The following is a 27011-nucleotide window of genomic DNA, read 5'->3' as shown; positions in this document are numbered from 1 at the left end:
CATATTGTTGAAGAGACATAAATTTTCTCTGAAAATTGCGAGAATTGAGCGAGAACATTCCGTTCTCTCCTGCATCCAGATTTCTAAGTCTTGTCCTTGACTCAAAACTTAATTGGAAGGCACATATTAATCACTTAAAAAATCGCCTAATGCCTAAAACATCTTAAAAGCTATATCAAGTATTTGTTGGGGCGCTCATCCTTCAAACTTGATTACCATCTACAAAGAATATATAAGGTCTTTACCGGATTGGAGATGTCAAGTCTTTATTCCATTAAACAAACAATCTTATTTAAAGGCTTGCTGCCTACAATATGCAGTCCTTCGCGTGGTTACTGGTCTAATGATAACCACCCCCACCAATGTCTTGTCAATGTTAGACATCAATGGCGAATACCCGCTTGAATCACACTGGCTCGATCTCACCTTGACATTCCTTCCAAAAATTAAGACTAGGCAATCTCACCCACTTAACTCAATAATTGCTGATATTTCCTGATAATGAGAAAAACAATATATGTTACTTAAGGGGTCTAATCATCCTGACCGCTCAAAAAATGAGCTTATTTTTAAAAATCTGTAAATTCGAAAGTATAAAACAAAATTTATTTATTTTTGACCACATAATAGATTAAGGTTTTAGCGATGAGCACACACTTTTGCATAAGCGCATAACTATAAACATAAAGAAATTGATTGGTCCACAAATATATGCATAAGGAAATGAACCAATCAATTTCCTTATGCTTATATATTTCCTTATGCACTTATGCAAAAGTGTGTGCTCCCCGCTTTTAAGAATGTCTCTTATAAGTTTTAACAAAAAAATATTTCAAAATGGCGACGCTGCAACTGTTGCCGTGGAGATCCACGCGCGTAGCTGGCGGTAAGTTTATCTCAGTTATAATAAATCTGGAAAAAAAAATTGCTTATTTGTGAATAGTGTGACTACAATGTAGCGTCTGCTCAGACCGGTGATCGTTCTAGTATCGAGACTTAAATCATATCATGTCTGTATCAACACACCTAACAGAGAAAAACATTATTTCTAACCTTACCAGCGCATGCAGACACGAAAACCAGACAGTAATTCATGTATATTTTGACTGCCCTCTTCTCGCGGAGCATTCTAAGTGCCTTAATTTTGGATCTGTACCGCATTGATCCGATGGTGGACTTGGACATCTCATCGATAGCATTTTCCAAGAATACAAAATTATTTTTGGCTCTATATAAATTTGTTACTAATTCTCAGCTCAACATATAAATCTATTCTAACGAAGAAATAATTTTAATTTATATATTACACCGACACTCAGGAACTCATTAGGTACCTTCAAGGACTGATAATTCTACTCCGACTTTAAGATTCTTGAAGATTCATAAAGAAAAGAAAAAAAAAAGATATTTCATCGAGTAATTTTATGGCTGTCAGGCAATTTGAACACCGATTGGTATGGGCGGATCCTTTGGGTGCCCAAGTGCCACAAAGAAGAAAGAAAGAAAAGGCTATTCTTCCTTATTATATAGTAATATTTGCGCAAATTGGCCAATCTTTTTAATTTCTCATTAATTATTGCGAAAACCGCAAAACGATAGAGGACTTTTCTGCCTGCACATTACGGATGAAGCGATTATTGTCAGATACTCTGTAAATATAATCTTTTTGGTTTATGTATACTTCACCGTCTGCCACTTGTTCGTAAGACACTTTACCGTCGCCATTTTACCATCTGACATTTCATCGTCCGCAACATTTCATCATCCGCAACATTTCACCGTCCAACATTTCATCGTCCGCAACATTTCATTGTCCGACATTTCATCGTTTGCGACATTTTATCGTTCGACGTCCACAACATTCCATCGTCCAATCTATTCGCGTCCGAAACACAAGATGATATAAGATAGATTTCGCTTTGCACAAAAAGTTACAAATAAAAACGCATAATTATAGAGTAGTCTTCATTTGGACACAATACATTTGGACACGGTGCAAATGGACACGGTGCAAATGGACACGTTACAAATGGACACGAAATTTTGCACACGGTTCATTGGACACAGTGCATTTGGATACATTAATTTTGGATACAGTAGCTTTTGGACACAAGAAAATACGCATATTAACAAAAAAAAAGTTAATATGTAATAAAAGTTTAAAATATACTAAAATACATGCATGGACAGAAAGCACGCGCGCGCGCGTGCACACACACACACACACACACACACACATGGGGAAGGGGAGGTACAAGGGAAGACTTTCGCACCCCTCCCTCACTCGCCTCACTGGTAGGCAAGGTGGATCCCGCTTTACAATACAAAATACATGCTACATTGTGTATGTCAACGTCGAAACGTCGGACGATAAAATGTCGGACGATGAAATGTCGTAGACGATGCAATGTCGGACAATGAAATATCGTGGACGGTGCAATGTAGACGATGAAATGTCGGACGATAAAATGTCGCAAACGATGAAATGTCGGACAGTAATATACAGCGACGCTAAAGTATCTTATGAACAAGTGGCAGACGGTGATGTGGCCTATCAATTTTTAGTGGATTGATGGATATCAATTTTTTTTTTGTTTTTCATAAAAATAAGAATCTTGACATCACAGATAAAACATTTTTTTAAATTAAACATAAATTATTTTAGATTTTCTGCGTTTGAAACAAGTGCATATTTAGATTTCACAGAATGAATAAAGAAAAAGAAATTTCTGAAAAAGTATATTGCAAGTGTAATTAAAAAAAACAGATCTTTTTTTTATATGTGTGTGTATATTCCTTCATTCCTTTTTGTTACTTTGCTCATTTATTTTTATTACTTTTGTTTCGAAGTCGGATTACGCATCTATTTTATTTTAAATGCATACAATGCAAACCTGCCATTTATGTAATTATGTATATGTATATAATTGCAAAAATGGATATAGAGGCGCTGCTGAGTCGGCAAAAAAAGATCTGAAAAGATTCGATGGCCGCTCTCAGGCTTATTTCTGTTGTATTATGTTTAAATATACCGCAATTGAATAATAATGAATTTTTGCGACCATGTGAGATTGATAAATCGGCTAATATAATCGATATAATCGATATTAAATCCGAATTCTGTCAGATAAAATTGCGGATCGATAAGACGAAAAAAAAACTCAACGTCGCAGTGCCTATATCTATGTCGTAGGTAAATAGTTATTTTAGAAAAATAATTTTTGACTAGACAAATGCTATCTGCCTGGTCAAATAGTTTTCGCATGTTTATTTTTGTGTTGAGATGCTATTTTCTTAGGCAAATGTATTTTGACTGAACCGCTGTTAGGCAAATATTCGTTATAATTATTAATAAGGTAATTACTTAGTCAGGCTTGGGAAGTAACGCGCGTTACTTGTAACGTCGTTATCGTTACAGTTACTTTTTTTCGGTAACAATCGTTACTTTTTTTGTCTGTAACGGTAACGGTAACGAATTAGTCGTTACTTTTATCGTTAGTTTTAGGATTTCTATTATCTTATATTTTTTCAATAAATTGCGCGCTGATCACGCGCATTATTCTTCATTGGATAAAATTATTTCGATATAAAAGCGCTGAAAGCATAGAGCTTATACTAATGGAGAAGTCATAGCGCACGCAAGGAAGATCGACAAAAAGAGATATATTTTTCTGTCCTGACTGTGACCATAGAAAATAACGAATCGTTACCTTTTTAAATAATGGTAACGGTAACGCATTACTTTTTAAAATCAGTAACGAATAACGGTAACGAGTTACTTTTTACAAATGTAACGTCCTGCCAATTTTAAAAACTATATTTTAGCTATAATTAAGTACCGCTTTTATCTCTGCAAAATACCTATGGAATATAGAACAATTATTTAATCCATTTACTTTTATTTCAGTTGTTAACTAATTTCATTAATCGCTTATCGTTCCAGTTCCATATGGTTATTTAACTTAAAAACCGAATATATTTTAATTCTTTTAGTAATAATAATCGATGGCCCAAGGAATTGAGAATTCCTTAGATCGACGAATCAGGAAGCATTATTTAGAACTAGCTAGCTGCACAGCAGTGATTTTCTAAAACTAACCTGCTGATTACTTTAAGAACAGACTTGTGAGCGAGCTTCACATTCGATAATATCGATACTAATATTTAACTTTTAAGATTTTAATATTTAATCATACAGACAAATGCATAATAATTACTCACTTTATTAAATTGAGAAATAAATGCGCCGCACTTTATGGAATCATAAAACGTATATAATAATAACTTGTTGAAAATTTTATAATTCTTTTATGTTATATATTTATCCAAAACATCACATACAAAATTTCAATACTATATTCAATACAATTTAACCTTATAAATAATTAAAATTATAACAATTAAAGCAGATTATTATATAATGCTTCCATAAAGAAATGATCTTTATAAATTTAATATGCTTTATTGTAGTATCGATCAAGCGACCATAAATATAAATTTAAGAAGCTTATATTCTGGCTTATAATATGGAATCATAAATTATGTACATTACATATAATAGTTATCTAAAATAACTATTTTTTAAATTATAGAATGCTATAACTTTATAATTTTCAACTTATTATCAGAACTGAAATAAATAGAACAAATGATTTCATAAATTAATAAGCATAAATATTAACCATATTATTAAGAATTTTATATTATAAAATATTAATTAAGCTGAAAAAATGCGCATAAAAGATCTCATATCACCTGATATTGCGAGCGATAACGGATTCGCGACGGCTACAACCAAGCGCCGAAACTTAAATGGCAGATAAGCATATCGATCGACAATTCTCAGAAGAATTGTTGCTAAAAATCCTATTCTCGGAAGTTCTCCACTGAATCATCCTAAGAACATTCCAGAGCGGAATGCGTGATCTGCACACGGCCCGAAAACCCTTTGTTTCGACAGTACATAAGCCGGCGATTTCGAACCTCAGGGCATTCATAATCATTCATAATCAGCATTTAGCACAGTATTTTATAAGCATTATTTCGCGAGCATTCAGTAGTCGCGCTTTGTTACTATTTCATTACTATTTCGTACATTATTGTTCAAATATTCGCTCCTTATTATTCGTTCATTATTAAACTCATTCACTCACGAACTCATTTTCGAATCATTCATCCGCTCTGCACCTGGTCATTGTTCGCGTATTCGTTATTATTCGCTATACAATTTTGATTAACACATTAATTGTTATTACTGTCGATTCAGTGTTTAAGTTGTGTAAAAACGAAGGAAATAATAAAAAACTTTGAGCATACGTCTGTATACTTTTATCCAGCCTACCTCATTCACGACCGAGGTCTTAAAGGACGAGAGAAGGAGTACAACCTAATAGAGTACGACCAGGACTTGAACAGAAGAAAAGATTTCCCTGCCACATCACGGTATTTACAATTACTATAAACCCCCGTCTTTCCATAAATATTAGAAACTTTACTTCAATTGACTGACAATCCTTAATATCATTCTATTACTTTTTCATCCTCTAAATAATAAGAAATCCCCTGTCAAGCATTAGCAAGTTGCTGACAGTTTTCAGTCAGTCAACTTTAATCTATTATCCTACTATTATTTGAAACACCCCCATAATATCAATACTAAGTAAGATTTATAAATTCCATGCAAAATATACTACTGTTGTCATTTCAACCTTACTTATTCTTGCAACATTTTGTCCTTTTCCTCCGAAAATCCATCGTTGCCGAGCGCTTATGGTGCTCCTGGCGATCCCCCCTTTCCTTCTGAATTCTTGATATAACCATTAAACTCAGAATGCGTTCCGTTTCACGCATTGAGCGCATAGATAGCCTGCAAAATCTATAGTTCACGTAACATATATTATAGATTTTCAAGCGATTTATGCGCTCTATGCGTGAAACGGAACGCAACCCTAGTTGCCGAGCGCTGATCAAGGTGCCCTGGCGACGCTTCCTATTGATTTAAAAAACTTCCCACAAGAAATGACAACAGGAGATTAAATTGAAATCAAAATTTATTATCTAATTTTCTGAACACAACCCAATCTTTGAACCTAGTTGCCGAGCGCTGATTATGGTGTTCTGGCGACATTCGACCTCTTTTCTAAATCTTTTCTTTCTATCAGAAATTTAAAGTCATAATATAATCAAGTATTGATATTAAATAGAAGACTTTATTCCTTAAACAATTCTCATAATAAATTAATTCGATCTAATTAATATTCCATTAATTAGTCTTCACAAATTTATTTACTCTTAATTTTTATTATAATATTCTTTTTCAAATCTTAAAGGTCATTACACGTTAGAGGATGAAAAGGTAATTGAATGATATTAGGGGTTGTCAGTCAATTAAAATAAAGTTTCTAATATTTATAAAAAGACGAGGGTTTATAGTAATTGTAAGTACTTATCGTGATGTGGCAGGAAAATCCTTCCTTCTGCTCAAGTTCTGGTCGTACTCTGTTAGGCTCTTCTCTCGTCCTTTAAGACCTCGGTCGTGGATGAGGTAAGCCGGATAAAAGTACACAGACGTTAGCACAAGGTTTTTATTATTTCCTTAGTTTTACACAACTTAAACACTGAATCGACAGTAATAACAATTAATATGTTAACCGAAATTGTATAGCGAATAGTAACGAATACGCGAACAATGACCAAATGCAGAGCGGATGAATGATTCGAAAATGAGTTTGTGAGTGAATGAGTTTAATATTGAACGAATAATACGGAGCGAATATTTGAACAATAATGTACGAAATAGTAATGAAATAGTAATAAAGCGCGACTACTGAATGCTCGTGAAATAATGCTTATGAAATATTGCACTGAATGCTGATTATGAATGAATGCCCTGAGATTCGAAATCGCCGGCTTATGTACTGTCGAAACGAAGGGTTTTCGGGCCGTGAGCAGATCACGCATTGCGCTCTTGTTGCGCGAATGTTCTTAGAATGATTCAGTAGAGAACTTCCGAGAATAAGAATTTTTAGCAACAATTCTGAGAATTGTCGATCGATATGCTTATCTGCCATTTAAGTTTCGGCGCTCGTGGTAGCCGTCGCGAATCCGTTTGATTTATCGCTCGCAATATCAAGTGTCACCGATATGAGGCCTCTTATACGCATTCTCTTCGGCTTAATTAATATTTTAGAATATAAAGTCCTTAATAATATGGTTAATATTTACGCTTATTAATTTATGAGATCATTTGTTCTATTTATTTCAATTCTGGTAATAAGTTGGAAATTATAAATTTATAGCATTCTATAATTTAAAAAATAGTTATTTTAGATAACTATTATATGTAATGTACATAATTTATGATTCCATAAAATATAAGCCTCTTAAATTTATATTTATAGTCGCTTGATCGATACTACAATAAAGCATATTAAATTTATAAAGATCATTTCTTTATGGAAGCATTATATAATAATCTGCTTTAATTGTTATAATTTTAATTATTTATAAGGTTAAATTGTATTGAATATAGTATTGAAATTTTGTATGTGATGTTTTGGATAAATATATAACATAAAAGAATTATAAAATTTTCAACAAGTTATTATTATATACGTTTTATGATTCCATAAAGTGCGGCGCATTTATTCCTCAATTTAAAAGTGAGTAATTATTATATATATATTTGTCTGTACGATTAAATATTAAAATCTTAAAAGTTAGATATTAGTATCGATATTATCGAATGTGAAGCTCGCTCGCAAGTCTGTTCTTAAAGTAATCAGCAGTGTTACGTCTCAGCGACGCTTTTTTTCTCTCTATACCTCAGTTAGTGAGAAAAAGATTGCTCTCTACTTTTATAGGGCAACCTGCTTTCACCGGCTATACCCCAGGGACGCCGAGAGCTAGGACTAACCTAATGGATCTAGGAGAATGATGTAGGCGCGGAACTAGTTGGTTACTAGAAAGTTTCACTAGGTATTTTAGGGATATGGACGCAACTAGGTATATGTAATTCGAAGGTTAATCAGGTTTAAAGAAAAGAATTTTAATATTATAATAAAAGAAATATATCAATTATGTATCTAAATATCTAATATATTCATCTATGTTCAAATGATTTTCAGTTAATTGATATTTTAATTGGGAGCTTAGATCACGAAAAGGAATTGTTAAATTATGTTGATAACTTTCCTTAACATGTGTTATATTTTGATATAATTGGTTTAGTAATATAAATTCTGGCGTATACGTAAATAGGCCAGTAGAGTCACTTATTAGATAGAGACCGTTATTAGTTAAGTCGATTTTATTACGAAGTTTTATTCGTGAATGTTTTTGAATGTCTTTATGAAATCTATGAGAGAATTTCAGGCGATTTATAAGGGCTAAAGAGAAAAAAACTCTTTTACAAGATATTATACAAGGTTTTGATTTATTAGTAGAATGTTTAAACTGAGATAGATTAGAAATGCATTTGACGCGTTTCTTTATGCCGGATCTATGGTTCCGTTTTTTACGGCAAGCCCGCTTGTATTGCGGGTTCACCATATGCAAGGGGCTTATTACATAAGATATATATATATATATATATATATATATATATATATATATACAGGGTGTCCGATAATTCGCGGATTACCCTTTAAGGGAAGATAGAGGGTATTATTCTGAATAGAAAAGTCCTGTACCATTTTGTGATTTTCTCAATATTTAAGAAAATATTAATTTTAAAAGATCAGCCAACGAAGTGCCGCGAAAACCTCTCGGCGCGAAGATGCTTCCCACTGTCAATTGATACTCGATCCGCGGCGAAGCAATGGGAGGAGCAGTTTGCGAGCATGCTTCGCTATGGCAACCGAAAAAAATATACACATAATGAAAAGATCACATACATAAAACGGAGCACGCATTATGTGTGTATTTTTTTCAGTTGCCATAGCGAAGCATGCTCGCAAACTGCTCCTCACATTGCTTCGCCGCGGATCGAGTATCAATTGACAGTGGGAGACATCTTCGCGCCGCGAGCTTTTCGCGGCACTTCGTTGGCTGATCTTTTAAAATTAATATTTTCATAAATATTGAGAAAATTACAAAATGGTACAGGACTTTTCTATTCAGAATAACACCCTCTATCTTCCTTAAAGGTAATCCACGAATATCGAACACCTGTATATAAAATATATATATATATATATATATATATATATATATATATATACATATATATTATTTAGAAACAGTACAAGAGTTAGGAAATTAAGATTAGGAAAGGAATATTATAATAGAAATTAAGAATAATTAATAAATTGTGGACACTAAATAATAGAGAGTTAGATCGAATTAATTTATTATGAGAATTGTCTAAGGAATAAAGTCTTTTATTTAATATTAATACTTGATTATATTATGACTCTAAATTTCTGATAAAAAAAGAAGGTTTTAGAAAAGAGGTCGAATGTTGCCAGGAGCACCGTAATAAGCGCTCGGCAACGATGGAATCTTAGGGAGAATGGGTAATGTCGCCAGGGCACCGTAATCAGCGCTCGGCAACTAGGTTCAAAGATTGGGTTGTGTTCAGAAAATTAGATAATAAATTTGATTTCAATTTAATCTCCTGTTGTCATTTCTTGTGGGAGGTTTTTAAATTGATAGAAAACGCCGCCAGGGCACTTTGATCAGCGCTCGGCAACTAGGTTTAAGGGTTATATAAAGAATTCAAAAAAAAGGAAAAGGTCGCCAGGGTACTATAAGCGCTCGGCAACGATGGATTTTCGGGAAAAAGAGCAAAATGTTGCAAGATTAAGTCAAGTTTAAATGACAACAGTAGTGTATATTTTGCATGGAATTTATAAATCTTACTTAGTATTGATATTATGGGGGTGTTTTAAATAATAGTAGGATAATAGATTAAAGTTGACTGACTGGAAACTGTCAGCCACTTGCTAATGCTTGACAGGGGATTTCTTATTATTTAGAGAATGAAAAGGTAATTGAATGATATTAGGGGTTGTCAGTCAATTCAAATAAAGTTTCTAATATTTATGGAAAGACGGGGGTTTATAATAATTGTAAGTACTTATCGTGATGTGGCAGGAAAATCCTTCCTTCTGCTCAAGTTCTGGTCGTACTCTGTTAGGCCCTTTTCTCGTCCTTTAAGACCTTGATCGTGGATGAGGTAGGCCGGATAAAAGTACACAGACGTATGCACAAAGTTTTTTTTATTATTTCCTTAGTTTTACACAGCTTAACACAGAATTGACGGTAATAACAATTAATATGTTAATCGAAATTGTATAGCGAATGTACGCGAACAATGATCAGGTGCAGAGCGGATGAATGATTCGAAAATGAGTTCGTGAGTGAATGAATGAACGAATAATACGGTGCGAATACTGTACAAAATAGTAATGAAATAGTGATGAATGTTGACTAAGAATGAATGCTTGAAGACTTTTCAATTGAATGACTCGAATGCTTGAATGTAAGAATTGAATGACTCAAATGCTTGAAGACCTTTTAATCGAATGCATCGAATGCTTGAATGTAAGAATGAATGATTCGAATGCTTGAAGACCTTTTAATTGAATGCCCTGAGGTTCGAAATCGCCGGCTTATATACTGTCGAAACAAAGGATTTTCGGGCCGTGTGCAGATCACGCGTTGCGCTCTGGAATGTTCTTAGGATGATTCAGTGGAGGACTTCCGAGAAGAAAGATTTTTAACAACAATTCTTCTGAGAATTGTCGATCGATATGTTTATCTGCCTATTAAGTTTCGGCGCTCGTGGTCGTAGCCGTCACGAGTCCGTTCGACTTATCGCTCGCAATATCAGGTTTCACTGATATGAGGCCTCTTATGCGCTCTTCTTTTCAGCTTAATTAATATTTTATAATATAAAATTATTAATAATATGATTAATATTTATGCTTATTAATTTATGGAATCATTTGTTCTATTTATTTCAGTTCTGATAATAAGTTGGCAATTTATATAAAGTTATGGCATTCTATAGTTTAAAAAATAGATATTTTAGATAACTTATATGTGTTATATGTAATGTATATAATTTATGATTCCATAGAATATAAGCCTCTTAAATTTATATTTATGGTCGCTTGATCGATACTACAATAAAGCATATTAATTTTATTAAGATCATTTCTTTATGGAAGCATTCGCGCATTATATAATAACCTGTTATAATTAATCTAATTTTAATTATTTATAAAGTTAAATTGTATTGAATATAGTATTGAAAGTTTTGTGTGTGATGTTTTGGATAAAATAATTATAAATATTTTCAACAAATTATTATTATATACGTTTTATGATTCCATACATTACGGCGCATTTACTCCTCAATTTAAGATTGAGTTATTTTTATATATATTTGTCTGTGTGATTAAATATTAAAATCTTAAAAGCTAAGTATTAGTATTGATATTATCGAGTGTGAAATTCGCTCGCAAGTCCGTTCTTAAAGTCTTAAATCTTAAATCAGCAGATTAGTTCTAGAAAGTCACTGCTGTACAGCTAGCTAGTTCTAAATAATGCTTTCTGATTCGTCGATCTAAGGAATTCTCAATTCTTTGCGCCATCGATTATTATTACTAAAAGGATTAAAATATATTCGGTTTTTAGGCTAAATAACCATATGGAACTAGAATTATAAGCGATTAATGAAATTAGTTAACAACTGAAATAAAAGCAAATGGATTAAATAATTGTTCTATATTCCATAGGTATTTTGCAGGGATAAAAGCGGTACTTAATTAAGTAGCTAAAATATAGTTTTTAAAATTGGCAGGACATTACAATACGTGAAGACAGTATGTTCCGTTCCTCCTACGGGCGGGCTTCACTATCATTATAATTAAACACGTAGGCACAGTATAAGTAAATAGAATAGGGTCACTCTGTGTCGGCCCCTTTGTTCTTGATGCTAAACGATCGCCATATTGCTAGTTGTGCGCAGACTTTAATTTGAATGATGATAGATACTTAGATAGTTAAGATAGAAATCTATGTATTGTAAGACTTACAAAAGATGTCATGAAAAAAATTAATTTAACATTTAATATTGCTTTTAATTAATAATACTTTTTTATATTTTAATGAATCTATACGATTAATAAAAATAGTAAATATAATATGATTATACACAACAAAAATATAAAGCGACAATAAGCAAAAAAAGAATTATACAATAAAATATCTTATATTGAATAATACTTTATAAAATATAAATAAAATAAAGCTTTATATGTAATATGTGTAGTTGTCTCTTGTGCATGACCGAGTTGCACAACTAACAATATGGTGACCACGTAGTGCTTAATAGCGCCACAGTAACGGAGAAAGCTACATATATGTTATATGTGATATTTTAGTGTATACTTTAATTACATATAAAGCTTTATTTTATTTATATTTTATAAAGTATTATTCAATATGAGATATTTTATTGTATAATTCTTTTTTCGCTTATTGTCGCTTTATATTTTTGTTGTGTATAATCATATTATATTTACTATTTTTATTAATCGTATAGATTCATTAATATATAAAATAATATTATGAATTAAAAGCAATATTAAGTGTTAAATTAATTTTTTTCATGACATCTTTTCTAAGACCAATTTCACCACCTTCGGTTAAATTAACCGACGGTTAAAATCAGCAGGATGGCAACAGAAAATAGAGATGAATGAAAACCAAGCATTCTTATCATTTCAGTTGCCACCCTACTATCAGTTAATCTAACCGAAGGTGGTGAAATTGGCTTTAAGTTTCACAATTAGACATAGATTTCTATCTTAACTATTATCTATCATCATTCAAATTAAAGCTCGTGCGCAATTAGCAATATGGCGATCATTTAGCATTGAGAATAAAGGGGCCGACTAGTTCAGAGTTTATCTTTTTCTTCCCAATATGGAGAGAAAAAGATAAACTCTGAATTAATGCAGCCAGTTCAGTTAAAACGAACAGACCTAATGTTTAAGATCTAATACGGCTCTGTGATTGGTTTAGGACATCTTAAGATTGCGCTTAAGACGATCTTAAATATAAGAACAGACTATGAATACCGGCCTATAAATACAAACAATATATATATATATATATATGTATAATTATGTATATGTATGTACACGCATAGTTGCGAAGATCTTTTAATCAAAGGGCGTTAAGCGAGTTGATGGACAAAGTGCGAGACTCGCAACTCCTGTAGGATTTTGGTTATGCATCATTGCGCGTGAGATGGACTTTAACGGACTCTATTAGTCCTGATTAATCCAATTTGTCAGACCCGTTAAATCGCGTCCGAGGTAAAATTTGTTTTTCGTTCATCGCGATTGTATAAATATAAATTTTTTTTGCGCGAATTGAGACCATCCATCGATAAATGAGCATTTACGTCTCGGGCACATTATACGTAGTTTCTACATTTGCATAATGGACTGTACATATATGTATGTTGTATAACTCGTCCCTCTATAAGTAGAAATTAATTATTATGCTAGTCCTGTAAATATAGAAAACATTATTGTACGAGAATTTTTTATATGACTGAGCGAATTTGTTTCGTAAATGATGGTTTCAAACACGAAATTCGTGCACATGAGATGTTATAATAACTTCTTTTTATATTTTATTATAGATAAAAAAAACGTATGATTCAAGGATTTCTTTGATAGACTATACGACTGCAACATGGAGAACATCAACAAGGAATTGGCGCCTATAAAGTCACATTATTTTCTTTACAATGCTGGTGAGCTGAATTAAAATTCTACTGCTTTAATCATTATGTTACATATAAATGGGTCTGTTCTTTATATTTGAAGTGGCTACACTAGTTCAGAGCTTATCTTTCTTTTTCTAATATGGAGACAAAAAATAACCTCCAAACTAGTGCAGCCAATTCAGTTATAAAAAATAGATTCAGTATCTCTTGCGTTTTGTATTGATTGTTGTTATTTATTTGCAGCGACAGCACCAATGGTACAATTTTTGCCAACGATTGGAAAACAATTAGGTTTCTCTGGAATATTAGTTGGCACAATGTATACAGTATTACCGATTTCTGGTCTAATTGCAAAACCATTGTTTGGTAGTTTAGCTGACAAGTTCAAATTGCATAAAACTTTTTTTTTGATATTCCAAGCTGTATTGACAATAGCTTTCTTCTGTATTTATTTTATTCCTGAAATAGATAGGAGCGCAAGTGTTACTCTTATCTGTGACAATAACATACCATTTCTAGAGATTTGCCCACAGAAGGAATTCTCACAAAATACATTAAATTCTGTAATAGTAAAAAATATTCATACTGACTCAGTTTGTCAGGTATATATAAATTAAATATAATTTCATTCCATGTATTATTCTTTTGCATATTGAATATATAGCACAACTTACATATTTTTTTTATAGTTATCCTGTGAAGGAGTACCTCATGGTTACATAGAATTATCTGGCAAAAATGTTTCTATGAACAGTACATTCGACTTTAGTGCAGAATTTGATATATATCAGGATTTACTTGTAAGAGAAGATTGCTATAGAATACTTTATTTGTCTGTTCTAGGGAAATGACATTAATATCTTGTCGCGAAAAATAATTTACAGACGAACAACTGTGTAGATGTAAAAGTGCATATGTTTCTGGATGATGTTACTCAAATTCCAGTTTGCGGGAACCAACTAAGAACTAAATGCATGGCAACCTGTCACAACAACAGTGCATTTAATCATCTTTTACAAGAGGCCAAGAATTCGCACAGTAATACAGAACAGTCTACATATTTCTATCTATTTTTTTGGGCAGCCATAATAAGTTGGATTGGCATGGCTGTTGTGGTCAGCATAGCAGATGCCATCTGTTTCGACCTTCTTGGTTTGTATTCATAATGCTTAATTGCTTAAATGTTTAATATTGCATAAATAGCACTGATTTTGTGAAATGGCTATTTTTTAATATCATGGACTTCAGGTTATGAGAAAAGGAACGATTATGGGAAGCAAAAGATGTGGGGCAGTATCGGTTTTGGCATATTTGGTATAAGCGCAGGCTATCTAGTCGATCTTTTGAGCGAAGGACAGTATGAAAAAGATTACACATGTATTTTTTACATTATGCTGATAGCTATGATCGCTGATATTGTTGTAGTTGCTGTGACATTGCGAAAGGTACAAATGATTCCTCATTATATATAGTTACGTACATGAGACAAACTAGAATTAAGATAATACAGAAGTTTGGTATACTTCTTACTTATCAAAAGAATCCGAAATTGGCAAATAATGGGAGAAAGCAGTATCATTATAGAAAAATCCAGAATGTTCTACGAATGCTGAACCTCCACTATTTCGGGAATTATTGAGTGTTGTCAGAGAAGGCAGAGTATTGGTATTTGCCTGGTGGTGCATAGGCGCTGGGATGTGTACGGCAGTCATTTGGAACTTTCTCTTTTGGTACAGTGAAATTATAGCAACCAGCTCTCACGTTGCATGGATTAAAACGCTGCAAGGTCTTATGACTGGAGTTCAATGTTTCTTAGGAGAATTACCCTTCAATTTTGTATCAGGCAGTATATTGAAGAAACTAGGCCACATTAATGTCATGAGTCTTGTGTTACTCATTTATGCAATTAGGTGAGAAATTAAAAATCTTTAAATCTTGTTACATATAATTTATTATTTGTACATTGTTCTATGATAAAAACATTAATGTAACGTCGCAGATTTATGGCATACAGCCTTATATCAAATCCTTGGCTATTTTTAATTCTTGAATTGCTCCATGGACCCTCATTTGGTCTATGTTGGCCAACAATGGTGTCCTATGGTGATAAAGTGACACCATCTGGTACCAAAGCTACTATGCAAGGCTTTGTTGGTGCTATCTTTGAAGGAATTGGTGAGTTAACTTCATATTGCTTTTTCCCAATATCTGCATAATTCTTTACTTATTTTAGGAGTGGCAAGCGGTAGCTTCATATGTGGTTGGTTGATAGACACATTTGGAGGTGTTACATTACTAAGAACATTTTCAGTAGGTGCACTCTTATGGTTGAGTGTATTTTGGTTGCTGGAACTTTTATTGAAGAAAATAAAGGCCAATCCATTATATCGAGGCCACAGTCGTGAGTAACGATTATGTGGATGTATAACAAAGTATATAGTAAATTAACATATTATTTTAGTTCAAGATTCATAAAACATATAATCATAAATATTTAAAAAATTGCAAAATGCACCAAAGAAGCTGTCATCAAAATTGCAAATTTTGAGATATTTTATACATTGCATATGTATTAAAAAAATTTGCACTTTAATTCATTTTATTATAACCACTTTTATCTTCTATATTTCATAATAGTTTTTCTATTTTCTTTTTTTTTCAGATTTAGCAAATTATGCTAATCCAGACGATGCTATTCTTATGACGATAAGTCAAGAATTGCAAACTTATTAATAAAGCAATTTTGTGTGAGGTGAAAATATTGCGCAATTGAAACATACTGCGTGCTGAAAAAAATATTTGTCTCATTGTGATATTTTGTCTTTTTATAATATTCACAAGATTTTCAATCATTCAGTATTATATGTCATAAGTGTGAATTATATCGACATATATGATATCATTATAATATATATTTTTCTAGATTATGTTTTTCGTTTATTTACCTTTATTTTTACACGCACCGAAGATAACGATTTCAAATTTCACAGAGATAAAAATATTATTAGTTAACACATTAATAGTTGTGTGTATATTATTATGTGTGTGTGTGTGTGTGTGTGTGTGTGCGAGCGCGCGCGCGTAAAATATACAAACAACTATCAATTTGTAATATTTACATATGTATGTATATGGGACATCAGGATATAAATTATAAAATTAATAACATATTACATAATAAATATTCAGATATTAACAAATATTTCGAACATTGGAATTACGATAATTTCAATGCTCTTTTATTATTTCTCGGATTTCTATTCAGGAAAACAGTCAATAGTAGAATTTACAAATAATATTGCAGACTTTTAGTAGAAATATGTAGTCGTTAATGAAAAGAATGAAGACTGAAATGTTATAAGAGAAAATTTCTCTGTATAATATGACTGAGAGAGAGAAAGAGAGAGATTAAAATTATCAAAATTGGTCAGCAAAATATCTCAACCATTTATTTTCACTGTGAATCCATTTTCCAGAAATTACTGAATAACAAATTATTATAGAGCGATTTTTCAATCGCAATCAGTCGATTAGCAACTTTCTTCCAAATCTTGTCTAAATTCTATCAATAAAAAGCTACTAATAACTTTTCTCGTACTGTTCGTACCGCGATGTATGCAATCTTTGTATAAATCCCATGTATATTGTTTACTGACGATATATAAAAGGGTTGCTATGCTTTCCGTAACATTTAATCTTGTTTCGACATCGATAATCGTTGGGTAAGGGAACATGACGGCGAGGTGGCTCGACCGCTATTTGAAGGTTCTATCATAGCTTGCAGATTAGAGATTTCACCTGTCGCAGTCTCGCAACAATCGTTCATGATAATTCCGCCGCCTGGATGAATAAACGCGAGGCTGCCCTCGCTGGACGAAGCCAAACTGGTCGATAGAGGCGGTGATCGTTCTTTAGGCGACGCTGAGGAAGCGGGATTTGTCATGAGCGAAGCATTGGAACATGTAGCGGTTTCCAATTTGCCGTGAAGCTCGAGTATACGACCTTCCAGTAGCAGATTAATCTCCACCTGTGCTCGATACTTTGATTCGACAGCCCCTAACTCGAACGCATGCTGTTCCTTCGTTTCTTGTAAGAGTCGTTGCAAATCCACTAATTGAGTCTCTTTGCGCGCTTCTTTATTTTCTAACTCACTTAGACGTGTCTTCAGTGCTTCCAAGTGCGATGTTCGCGATTCCAATTGTCGCCGAATATCTAAAAAAAAATCGATATATGTAATTTATTATCTCGCGTGCAGGAAACATTAATATCAATTTTTTTTCAATCTACACATTCAAACGCTTACTGTTTAATTCTTCTGTATAAGATTTCTGAACTTGAGTTGCTTCTTGTTTAACGGTCGGTGAGAGAGTACTTGTATTTTCTTCAAGTCTTAATTGCGCCTATGCAAAGATAAGAGAAATATGTCCACAATTGTCTCATAATATATATTAACCATTTTTTATGTGTAATTCAACTTAAATTTTCAGCAACTAATTCATATTTTTAATTTAAAATTTATACAAATCATATACCTCTCCTAAAAGCACAAATTTTTTCTGCATAATATCCACAATGCGTTCCAATTCTTTACCACGATCCGCAGCTTTTAGAGCCGTTTTTAATTGGTGTCCCGCATTGAATAGTTCCGCCTCGGTAGAACGAAGTTGTTGTTGTATTTCAGCCGCCTTTCTTTGTTCGCTTTTCAATTCCAATTCAAGACTCTCTAAGCGTTCTTTGAATGCATAGCTTTGTTGTTGTTCCTCGATGCACTATATGCATAATACAAGTAAGTAAAGCAGTCTTTTATGTATATTTTTTTCAGTATCACAAAAATGGATATATATTTTAAAAAATCATACTTTAGCTTGCCAATGATGTATAGTTTCTTTGTATTGTTCCTCAGCTTGATGTGCTTCCTTTTTATTATACTCCAGTTGTGTTTTCAACGTTTCTACTTCTCTTTCTACCATTTTTAATCGATCGGTCTGCAAGGGAGAAATAAATAATGCAAATAATGCCAAATCTATTACCCAAACAATAGCACATAAGAATTGAATAAACGTTATCGTATCAAAATAATTATAAACGGACCAAAGCAAGATTATGTTCTTCCAAAGCTCGCAAGTCCCTCGATTTACCGAGCAAACGTCGATTACGTTCGGCATGGACCTCCCGTCTTTGCCTTTCAAACTGCAGTTGCATTTGCATTAATTGAAGTAATTGATTAGCGCAGGTTATATCTACACTATCATCGTCTCCTCCGTCTTCTTCTGCATCCTCCTCTCCTTTCTTCTTTTGCCTCTGCCTGGTATTGTTTGTTTCTATAAAAAAACTGGTTTCATTTTGCTTGTTAAAAATATTTTCAGTCTTACACATTATATATGTTATTTTATATTTACTCGTTTTGTTAAAGAAGCTATTCACTCTTGTACAAGTTTCGATATATTGATCGAGCATGCTAATTGGAGATAGTCTTGAATCAGAGCTGTTTTGGCTAGAATTTTGACTATTCTGATCTAACACTCCCAGGAACAGATATTCATATGGAAATAAGTCACACGTTTGAATGCTGACATCCTCACGTTTCGCCGTTCCTATTAATTTGGTTTGATCTATTACATCTTCGTTATTACATTTTTTCTGCATTTCCATATCTGGACAAGATTTAGAGTGCCGAATCTGCGAGAGAAAATGTAAGCATTTTTTTCAATCAATTATTATAATTATTGCAATGCAAATTGTAGTTGTATATAGTGATCTTTGGAGATATTTTTCATTTTTTTTTTATATTCCAACCTTATGCGTTATATTTGAATCCTCCGACGGGAAATGACATTGAGAATATAATCGAAATTTATAAATTTTTTGAGATATCGAATCGGCTAGAGCACTAACTGTACTCTTCTCATTTCGTGACTCGGATTGTAATTCGACGTATTTTGGTATTTCAATTGTTCCATTTCCATGTGAACTAACTATCTCCAGCACCTATTATAAAATTATATAAAATATGGTTTTGTTCTTTTTTTTTTATTCAATATAGGATTCAATATAAGATTTATTAGATAAATTGGAATTAAACCTCTTGATCTTCTTGCTCAAAAGAATCATTCTTTCCGTTTTGACTTATTGCCATTTCTAAGAGCCTTCCATTTTCTTCGCTATTACTCACTAATTTTTGTGGCTGTTGAAAAACATTTTGTCTATCAGTCATAATCTTACTTAATCTATGAGACAAAAATCCATGTGTATTTCCTGCAATATCCATGCTTCTCACTGCACCAGTAGAAGAGGAATTTATCAAAGTGGGCGTAGATGGTCGAGAAGATGCACTGTTGCTTAATGCATTTAGAGCACGAACTGCGTTAGATCCCAAAGGCGCTTGCCTCGTTGTTAATTTTCGTAGATCCTACAAAATGTAATAAATATTTTTCTTTCTTTTTCTTTGAGAACACATATATAAGAGAATTATTTTCATATACCTTAACAGGAGTAGTTTCAGGAGTCGCTTCGATAGCAGCCTCGGGCGGTGAAGTACCACTTCTATTATTATTAGGCGTTGGCGGGGCAGAGCGTGGCTCGTGCGATGTATTTTGAAATGGCGGACTATGTGGTGGCACTGCCATGCTGGGTGACCAGAATGTATCGTCTTCCCCATTACTTATCTCCACAGTTGTTACTCCCCCGCAAATGTTTATTGGCGCGCAAGTAGTGGAAGATTGATCTGCATAGGTATAGATATATAAATAAAACAACTTTATTTGCATTTTTAGACATGAATATGATAATGCTGACCTAGAGGTGGAGTGCACCGAGAATTAACTATGCTTAAAATTTCTTCTCGACATTTGTCTAATGTAAAACGGCCACATTCTATCACAATATCGTGATGCTCCATCTTTTTCCACCTATTAAATGGAAAAGAAACGACATACAAGAGTAACTTAGACGCACTGTGTAACATAAAACATATTATTTCCCATATATATATATATATATATATATATATATATATATATATATATATGTATGTATATATATATATATATATCAAACACATATACCTAGTGGCTGAAATTTCTGCATCCTTAGATGCAGTAACAAGCAAAGGATGCATACGCACGGAATCCAACATAGGTCTAATAGTATGAGTAAATGTAGCCAATTGATCGCGTTGTATGTACTGTTGCTTCAGATATGATATAAAATTGCAAGGATACATCGCATACAGTCTATGAAATAAGCTGTGTAATCCTACCTACAATAGTGAAGTGGTAAAGAAAATTTTGTTAGCTTCTCCATCTCTCTTATTTATAAATGATTGTTAAATATTCACCTGCAAATGTATGAGGTACAAATGGTCCTTGTCGATGACATTCGATACTGTACTAGTCGAAGTAAAAGCAGTGGAAGAGGAAAGTAAAGATAACTGATAATGATAATAAGAGGCCAAGCGGCCAAATACCTCAAATATTTCTAGTAAATATGGCCCTAAAGCAGCAGGTAACATTGGTAATAACATCACTAACAAAAGTAGGGCACTCATAAGTGGTAATACATCTGCTTCCACCTTGAAAAATACAGTCTTGCAAAATTATCCATCTTTTTCCTCTTCCAATATTTATAAAGTTATTTCTAGATTAAATGTCATATTGTATAACATATAAAATTTTAACTTTGATTTGCATTAAGTACCATATAATGAATAATCATTAGCATATAAAAAGTTATGTATATAGTATAAATTAATTCAAATTAAATTATACAAATATATGTAAAATAATTCTTAATCCTACAACTAAAGATACATATGAAATTAACAAATTGAGAAAAATTAAAAATGTGCATACACATAAATGTTTATATATACCAATAAAAAAAAATGTTTTACCTTAAGTAATTTAAGTAGATCTCTGAATAAAGCATGATTGGCTAACTTGTACAACCAAGTAGGTTGACGTCTGGCTATATGCCCCAGCAATGTAAGTGCTTGTATTCTCTGCCCACTGTTGCCAGGTTTTGAAAAGACATCCGATAAACGATCCAACAGATGCTTGTCATGTGGCTCTCGTACTCCTGCTAATACTTCGGCAGTCCTTAAGGAATTTGTAGAGAGATAATAATCGAATAATCCATTTACTAACCAATTGTCCTTAGCTGTAAATGTTATCCATTATAATTAAAAAAAATTAAATATATAACTGCAACTTAATTACTCTAATGCAATAAAATATGCACTATTACTCACTGCATAAGAAATGATCGTGAAAGACTTTCTTGATCTCTTCAACCTCTCCAAGTTTATTGGATTCTAGTAAATAGAATAATTCGGCAGCAGCACTGACACTCATTTTGACAGTGACTTTAAACAGTGGCTCGGCTCAAAAAGTATTATTCTAACATGATTTTTTGATTAGGTAGAAATCGGTCTGATACTGTTGCTTTGAGGTATCTGCCACTTATCATGCAAGATAGGCATTGTATGGAGCAATGATGCTAAAATACCTACCAGAGAAGAAACAAAATACATATATAAAAAATACAAAATCTAGCAGATCGTTAGAAGATGATTATAATTTTCTGTACCAGTTATTTTGCGATATTCTACTAAAATATCCTGGGGCGAAGACCAATTGCCAGAAACGAAGCAATTGAGTTGAGGACAAGAATAATAATTGTACGATTTCGAATTCGCATACGTATTATCGTCGAATTTACACAGACCATTAGCGTGCATTCTTTTTTTTTTTACAATATAAAGGAAAAAAGGATTACGGAGCCTCGCTTCCATGGTGTAACCGCAAAACTGTCATTTGCATTAACAACCGGTCGGTTGATGATCTTCGCGAAACTTTATAGAATATAATTATCGTCGCGAGATCGAGTAATCTCGTCGTAAATTCGGACATGTCCGAAAATGAATTATTAACAGAATAACTCACCCGAATTTCATCGAGTACCACAAGAAGATTTCCGTGAGTTCTATGGCGACTGGCGAGTTACGAGGTAGGGAAAACTTCTATATATCTCTTTTCTGGGCTGCCTTTGCGTTGCCATCTGGCCGTATTTATATGAAGCTAGCCAACAGAAATTATTAAGGATCGGCAGGAGAGATAGTAGAGACCTCTCCCGGGGGTGCTGTGAATTACGGATTCGCTTTTCTCGTATTACGGCCAAAAAATAAAGAGAATCACATTAAAATTATATTTGTAATCAGTAGAATCGTCCGCAGTCCGGTACAGAGCTGTTTTTGGAAAAAATGATTAAAATAATATTTCATAAGTAAACAAAATAGATATAGCTCATGGCGTATTAGGTGCATTTGGCCAGAAGTTGTATTTTATTTATTATAAATTTTTAAAAAACCAAAATGCAAAATCCGGCTGTGTACAGGACTGCATAATTATATAAAGAATAGTTTTAAAAAAATTTCATAACGTAATATAACTTCTTCGAAGCGAAATATGGAATATGCGAATCCCACTAGATCTACATCTAAGGAGCAGCTCATGGAGAAATTTTTCTCGTAGTACACTGATCGTTAGACAAAGAAAGATGATTATACCGTCTTTGTCTCTCTCTTACACCGTGTATATGTGCAGTATCTGTGTGACACACACCTAGTGCATTGAGCACACAATATACTCACTGATCGCTTGCCAAAGAGAGATGATTGCATTGTTATTGTCTCTCTTTCGCGTATATGCGTCCGTGAAGGCACAAACATCAATATGTTGAGCACATGGATACGATTGTGGGAGATAACATCAGACAAGGAGCGATAGCTGAGTGCTTGTTCCTCTAGCGCATCGCTTTACAGCCGAGATACGGGCTAAAAATGCTTTCTGGCATCTCGTGGCTGAAAGCAGTAATGCAACAAGACTAACGGGCGCCCATTCTTTGAGAATTTTATATTTGCGTATATATATATATATATATATATATATATATATGTGCACATGTGCATATATGTTTAAATTATAGTTAAAATTGTACATGCAATTAAATATTGTATGATGACTAATAAAAATAATAAGATAATAGCTAATAAAGTAAACAAATATACAATATATAAATCACGGGCGCCTTGATGTTTAGACTTAATGTTTTTTTTCTTTGTTATCGACATTTCATATGTATTATGACAGCGGAATACAAATAGCACGATTGTCAATATTTATTTGACATTACATTTTGACATACATTTTAACAATCGTAATCGCAGTTTCATATATTAATAATTATATATTATTTTTCTTCAATTATACTGATATCACATAAGCACATATACTACATGAATACTGGTAGCATGAAAGCGTATATAAAGCGAAATGCAAGATGTTCAGTCACATAGTAGATTCAAGTTTAATCCCACATCAGATGTTTTAACAAAATTTTTTATATGTTTTATTATATAAACGTTATTATATTTTATGTGAAAATTATATTTATATTTAAAATATATATAAAAATATGTTAATATGTGCAATATATTTAAGATAATCATTAGATTTTCTCTCTAGTTATTGATTTATTACAAGATATTATTAATATATATTTTAATTAGTTAGTCACGTGAATTCAATCATAATATCTGAAAGTAATTGTAAACTTTACAAACTCATTAAAAAATAATGAAGTGATAACAACTATTATATCAATTACATACGATCACAATTACATCGGTACAAGTGGTTGGTGCTGGAATGATTACCAGAATGACATTGTTATATAGCTGGATTTGTTGTAAAAAGCATTAAAAAAAAATTGAAATGTCAGATGTGTCTCGACAGTTTAAAATCTAATGAAGTTTCAAATAACTTGATAAAAATTAAAAAAAAAGGTTTTCCGAGGAGGTTCAGCATGATACAGGTTTCAACGAAAAAAGAATTATTATATCCAAGTAAAGATGTTGTAATTGTTTGTAAAACGGCTGAAAAAATACTCAGAATAACGCAAAATTTTTTTAACGAAAAATATATAGTGCAACGATTAATTATGCATGCTCGAAAGCTATTATTTTCATTAGATATATTTAAAAATGTCAATATATGTCATATTTGTTGAAAAGGAAGTTCTCTCAAACCACAAATTCACATTAATAGATATTATTTTGAGCAAATATTTTATTACTAGATTGCATCAAAAGCTTTTGAAAGATAAAATACAACGAATACGTACGTATCGTAATAAGCTAGTAATATTTAAAAATCAATAAAAAAATTGTTATTTCATTAGCAGCAATAAAATAAATTAATTTTGTTTTTTTATTTGATTTTAATTTTAAATATAGTTTTAATTTATATTAATAATATATTAATTATAATTAAATTAACAATATAGTTAATTAAAGTTTTTTTTTAGTTATGTATTTATCTTTGTAATCAATAAATACATAAAAAAATGAATTTATCTTTCTTTTGTCGTATTTTTTTAAATTAATTATTGTTGCTTTTTTATAACTTAAAATAATCGTCTTATCTTTGAAATTATGTTAACTCTAAAATCATATGATCTGATAAAATTTTTTTATTTTTAATAATAATAAATACTATAAACTAAAATCATTAAAATTTTTTGTTTGGTATACTTTAAAAAAAAAAATGTTTTGTAAAAAAATTGATTTTTATTGTTCAATGATATCAGGAATAAAATTACAGTAATCTATTTGTTTTACTTTTTTTAAAATTAAATTTACTTTTTTTTAAGATTAAATTTTTGTGTAATCTATATGGCTTTAATTGATTCAATATTTTTATTTTTTTTTTTATTTGATATCATTTCTACGTTACTTGGCGGCAAATATCACAACGTGTTTTTTACATAAACATATTATTAAATGCATTATGTAAAAAATTATGTAAAAAAAGAAAACAAAAATAGTTTTAATTCAATCTCTTATATTTACAAGCGGATATATTATAGAACAGTTCGAATATATGTGCACTCATCACCTCTCCGTTCATTCTCCGCCAGCCGCAATATCCCCTCTTCTTCAACTGTGCGAGAGAGAAAGAGATCCGATCACTATATCTCTGTCCTTCAATGGTTAAGACAGCCAGACCGTAAGAGCGCGCAGTCTATATCTATAAGTCTATGGTATCAATGCAATACGCTAGAGGAACAAGGATAACGCGCGATTATCGCTCCTTGTCTGATATTATCTCCCACAATCGTATCCGTGTACTCAACATACCGGTGTTACTTTCACGGATGCTACACATATACGCGATGAAAGAGAGAGAAAGATAACGCAATCATCTTTCCTTGTCAGATGGCCAATGTGTTACCACAAAACATTCCCCATGTTCTACTGTTAGCTGCATCTTAGATACAGATATAGTGAAATTCGTAGTCTTCGTCCTACATTTCGAAAAATTAATATTTTTCAATGCAATTTGTTTTGACATATTTCTTAGAATTAGTTGTACGGAGTCGGATTTTGCAATGTAGCTCTTAAAAATTTATAATAAATACAATATAAATTCGGGAACAGCTACACTTGATCTGCGATCAGCTATATGTAGTGTGTCAATAATACAATTATTATTTTTACCATTTTTCCAAAAAAAGTTTTGTAGAAACGTTTAAAGAAATAATGTTGCTGATTACGAATATCATAATTAAAATGTAATTTTCTCTTTAATTTTGGTCGTAAAACGTAGACTACAGGCCAATTTCACCACTTTTGGTTAAGTTAACCGATGGTTAAAATCAGCAGGGTGGCAACAGAAAATAAAGGTGAAGGAAAATCAAGCATTCTTATCATTTCAGTTGTAACGCCCTACAGGCCATTGCATGTTAAAAAATTTTAGTCGTAATCATAATGCCGTAAAAAAATTGACCAATCACAATCAAACATTCTAAAACATAATAAGAATGTTTGAACTGTGATTGGTTGATTTACTTACGTCTTAACGATTATGACTAAAATTTTTTAACGTGCAATGACCTTAAGAATTCGTAATTCACGGCTCGCGAGAGGTCTTCACTATGTCTCCTGTCGACCCTTAAGCGAGGAGCACACACTTTTGCATAAGCGCATAATCATAAACATAAAGAAATTGATTGGTCCACAAATATATGCATAAGGAAATGAACTAATCAATTTCCTTATGCTTATAGTTATGCGCTTATGCAAAAGTGTGTGCTTCCCGTTTTAACAAAGAAAAGCCTGAGAGCGGCGTTGCTCTCTAGATTTCAACAAATAAAATTGTAGATATTCTAGTGAATTTCCTCACTTTTTGTATTTTTCACTTCG

The 27011-nt window shown here is 32.3% G+C and overlaps 2 protein-coding genes across 4 annotated transcripts; one reads left to right on the top strand and one right to left on the bottom strand.

Moving 5' to 3' along the window:
• Positions 1–13146: 13146 nt before the first annotated feature.
• Positions 13147–16950, top strand: LOC126854525 (major facilitator superfamily domain-containing protein 6). Of its 2 annotated transcripts, none has more exons than XM_050601382.1 (10): positions 13147–13331; positions 13664–13777; positions 13994–14352; positions 14440–14550; positions 14635–14902; positions 14999–15195; positions 15335–15660; positions 15750–15925; positions 15984–16182; positions 16413–16950. In XM_050601382.1, the coding sequence occupies exons 2-9, from the start codon at positions 13717–13719 to the stop codon at positions 16157–16159; spliced, it is 1674 nt and encodes a 557-aa protein (XP_050457339.1). In that variant the 5' UTR covers positions 13147–13331; positions 13664–13716; the 3' UTR covers positions 16160–16182; positions 16413–16950. The 2 variants fall into 2 exon arrangements, with proteins under 2 accessions (XP_050457339.1, XP_050457331.1); XM_050601374.1 differs by having other exon boundaries at positions 13148–13331; positions 15984–16151.
• Positions 16951–17173: 223 nt separating this feature from the next.
• Positions 17174–22846, bottom strand: LOC126854402 (hamartin). Of its 2 annotated transcripts, XM_050601087.1 has the most exons (15): positions 22693–22846; positions 21999–22255; positions 21642–21907; positions 21087–21320; positions 20815–21008; positions 20546–20658; positions 20233–20474; positions 19833–20159; positions 19547–19738; positions 19150–19429; positions 18842–19071; positions 18610–18735; positions 18283–18519; positions 18054–18150; positions 17174–17962 (listed from the first exon to the last, which is right to left on the bottom strand). In XM_050601087.1, exons 2-15 carry the CDS (start codon positions 22099–22101, stop codon positions 17442–17444), a joined length of 3162 nt encoding a protein of 1053 aa, XP_050457044.1. In that variant the 5' UTR covers positions 22102–22255; positions 22693–22846; the 3' UTR covers positions 17174–17441. The 2 variants fall into 2 exon arrangements, with proteins under 2 accessions (XP_050457044.1, XP_050457052.1); XM_050601095.1 differs by lacking the exons at positions 21999–22255; positions 22693–22846 and having other exon boundaries at positions 21087–21385; positions 21642–21777.
• Positions 22847–27011: the final 4165 nt, after the last annotated feature.

The sequence above is a fragment of the Cataglyphis hispanica genome, chromosome 1, assembly GCF_021464435.1.
Source record: "Cataglyphis hispanica isolate Lineage 1 chromosome 1, ULB_Chis1_1.0, whole genome shotgun sequence".
Taxonomy (NCBI): domain Eukaryota; kingdom Metazoa; phylum Arthropoda; class Insecta; order Hymenoptera; family Formicidae; genus Cataglyphis; species Cataglyphis hispanica.
The sequence above is the reverse complement of the archived record's forward strand: the minus strand, read 5'-3'. Positions and strand labels throughout refer to the sequence as shown.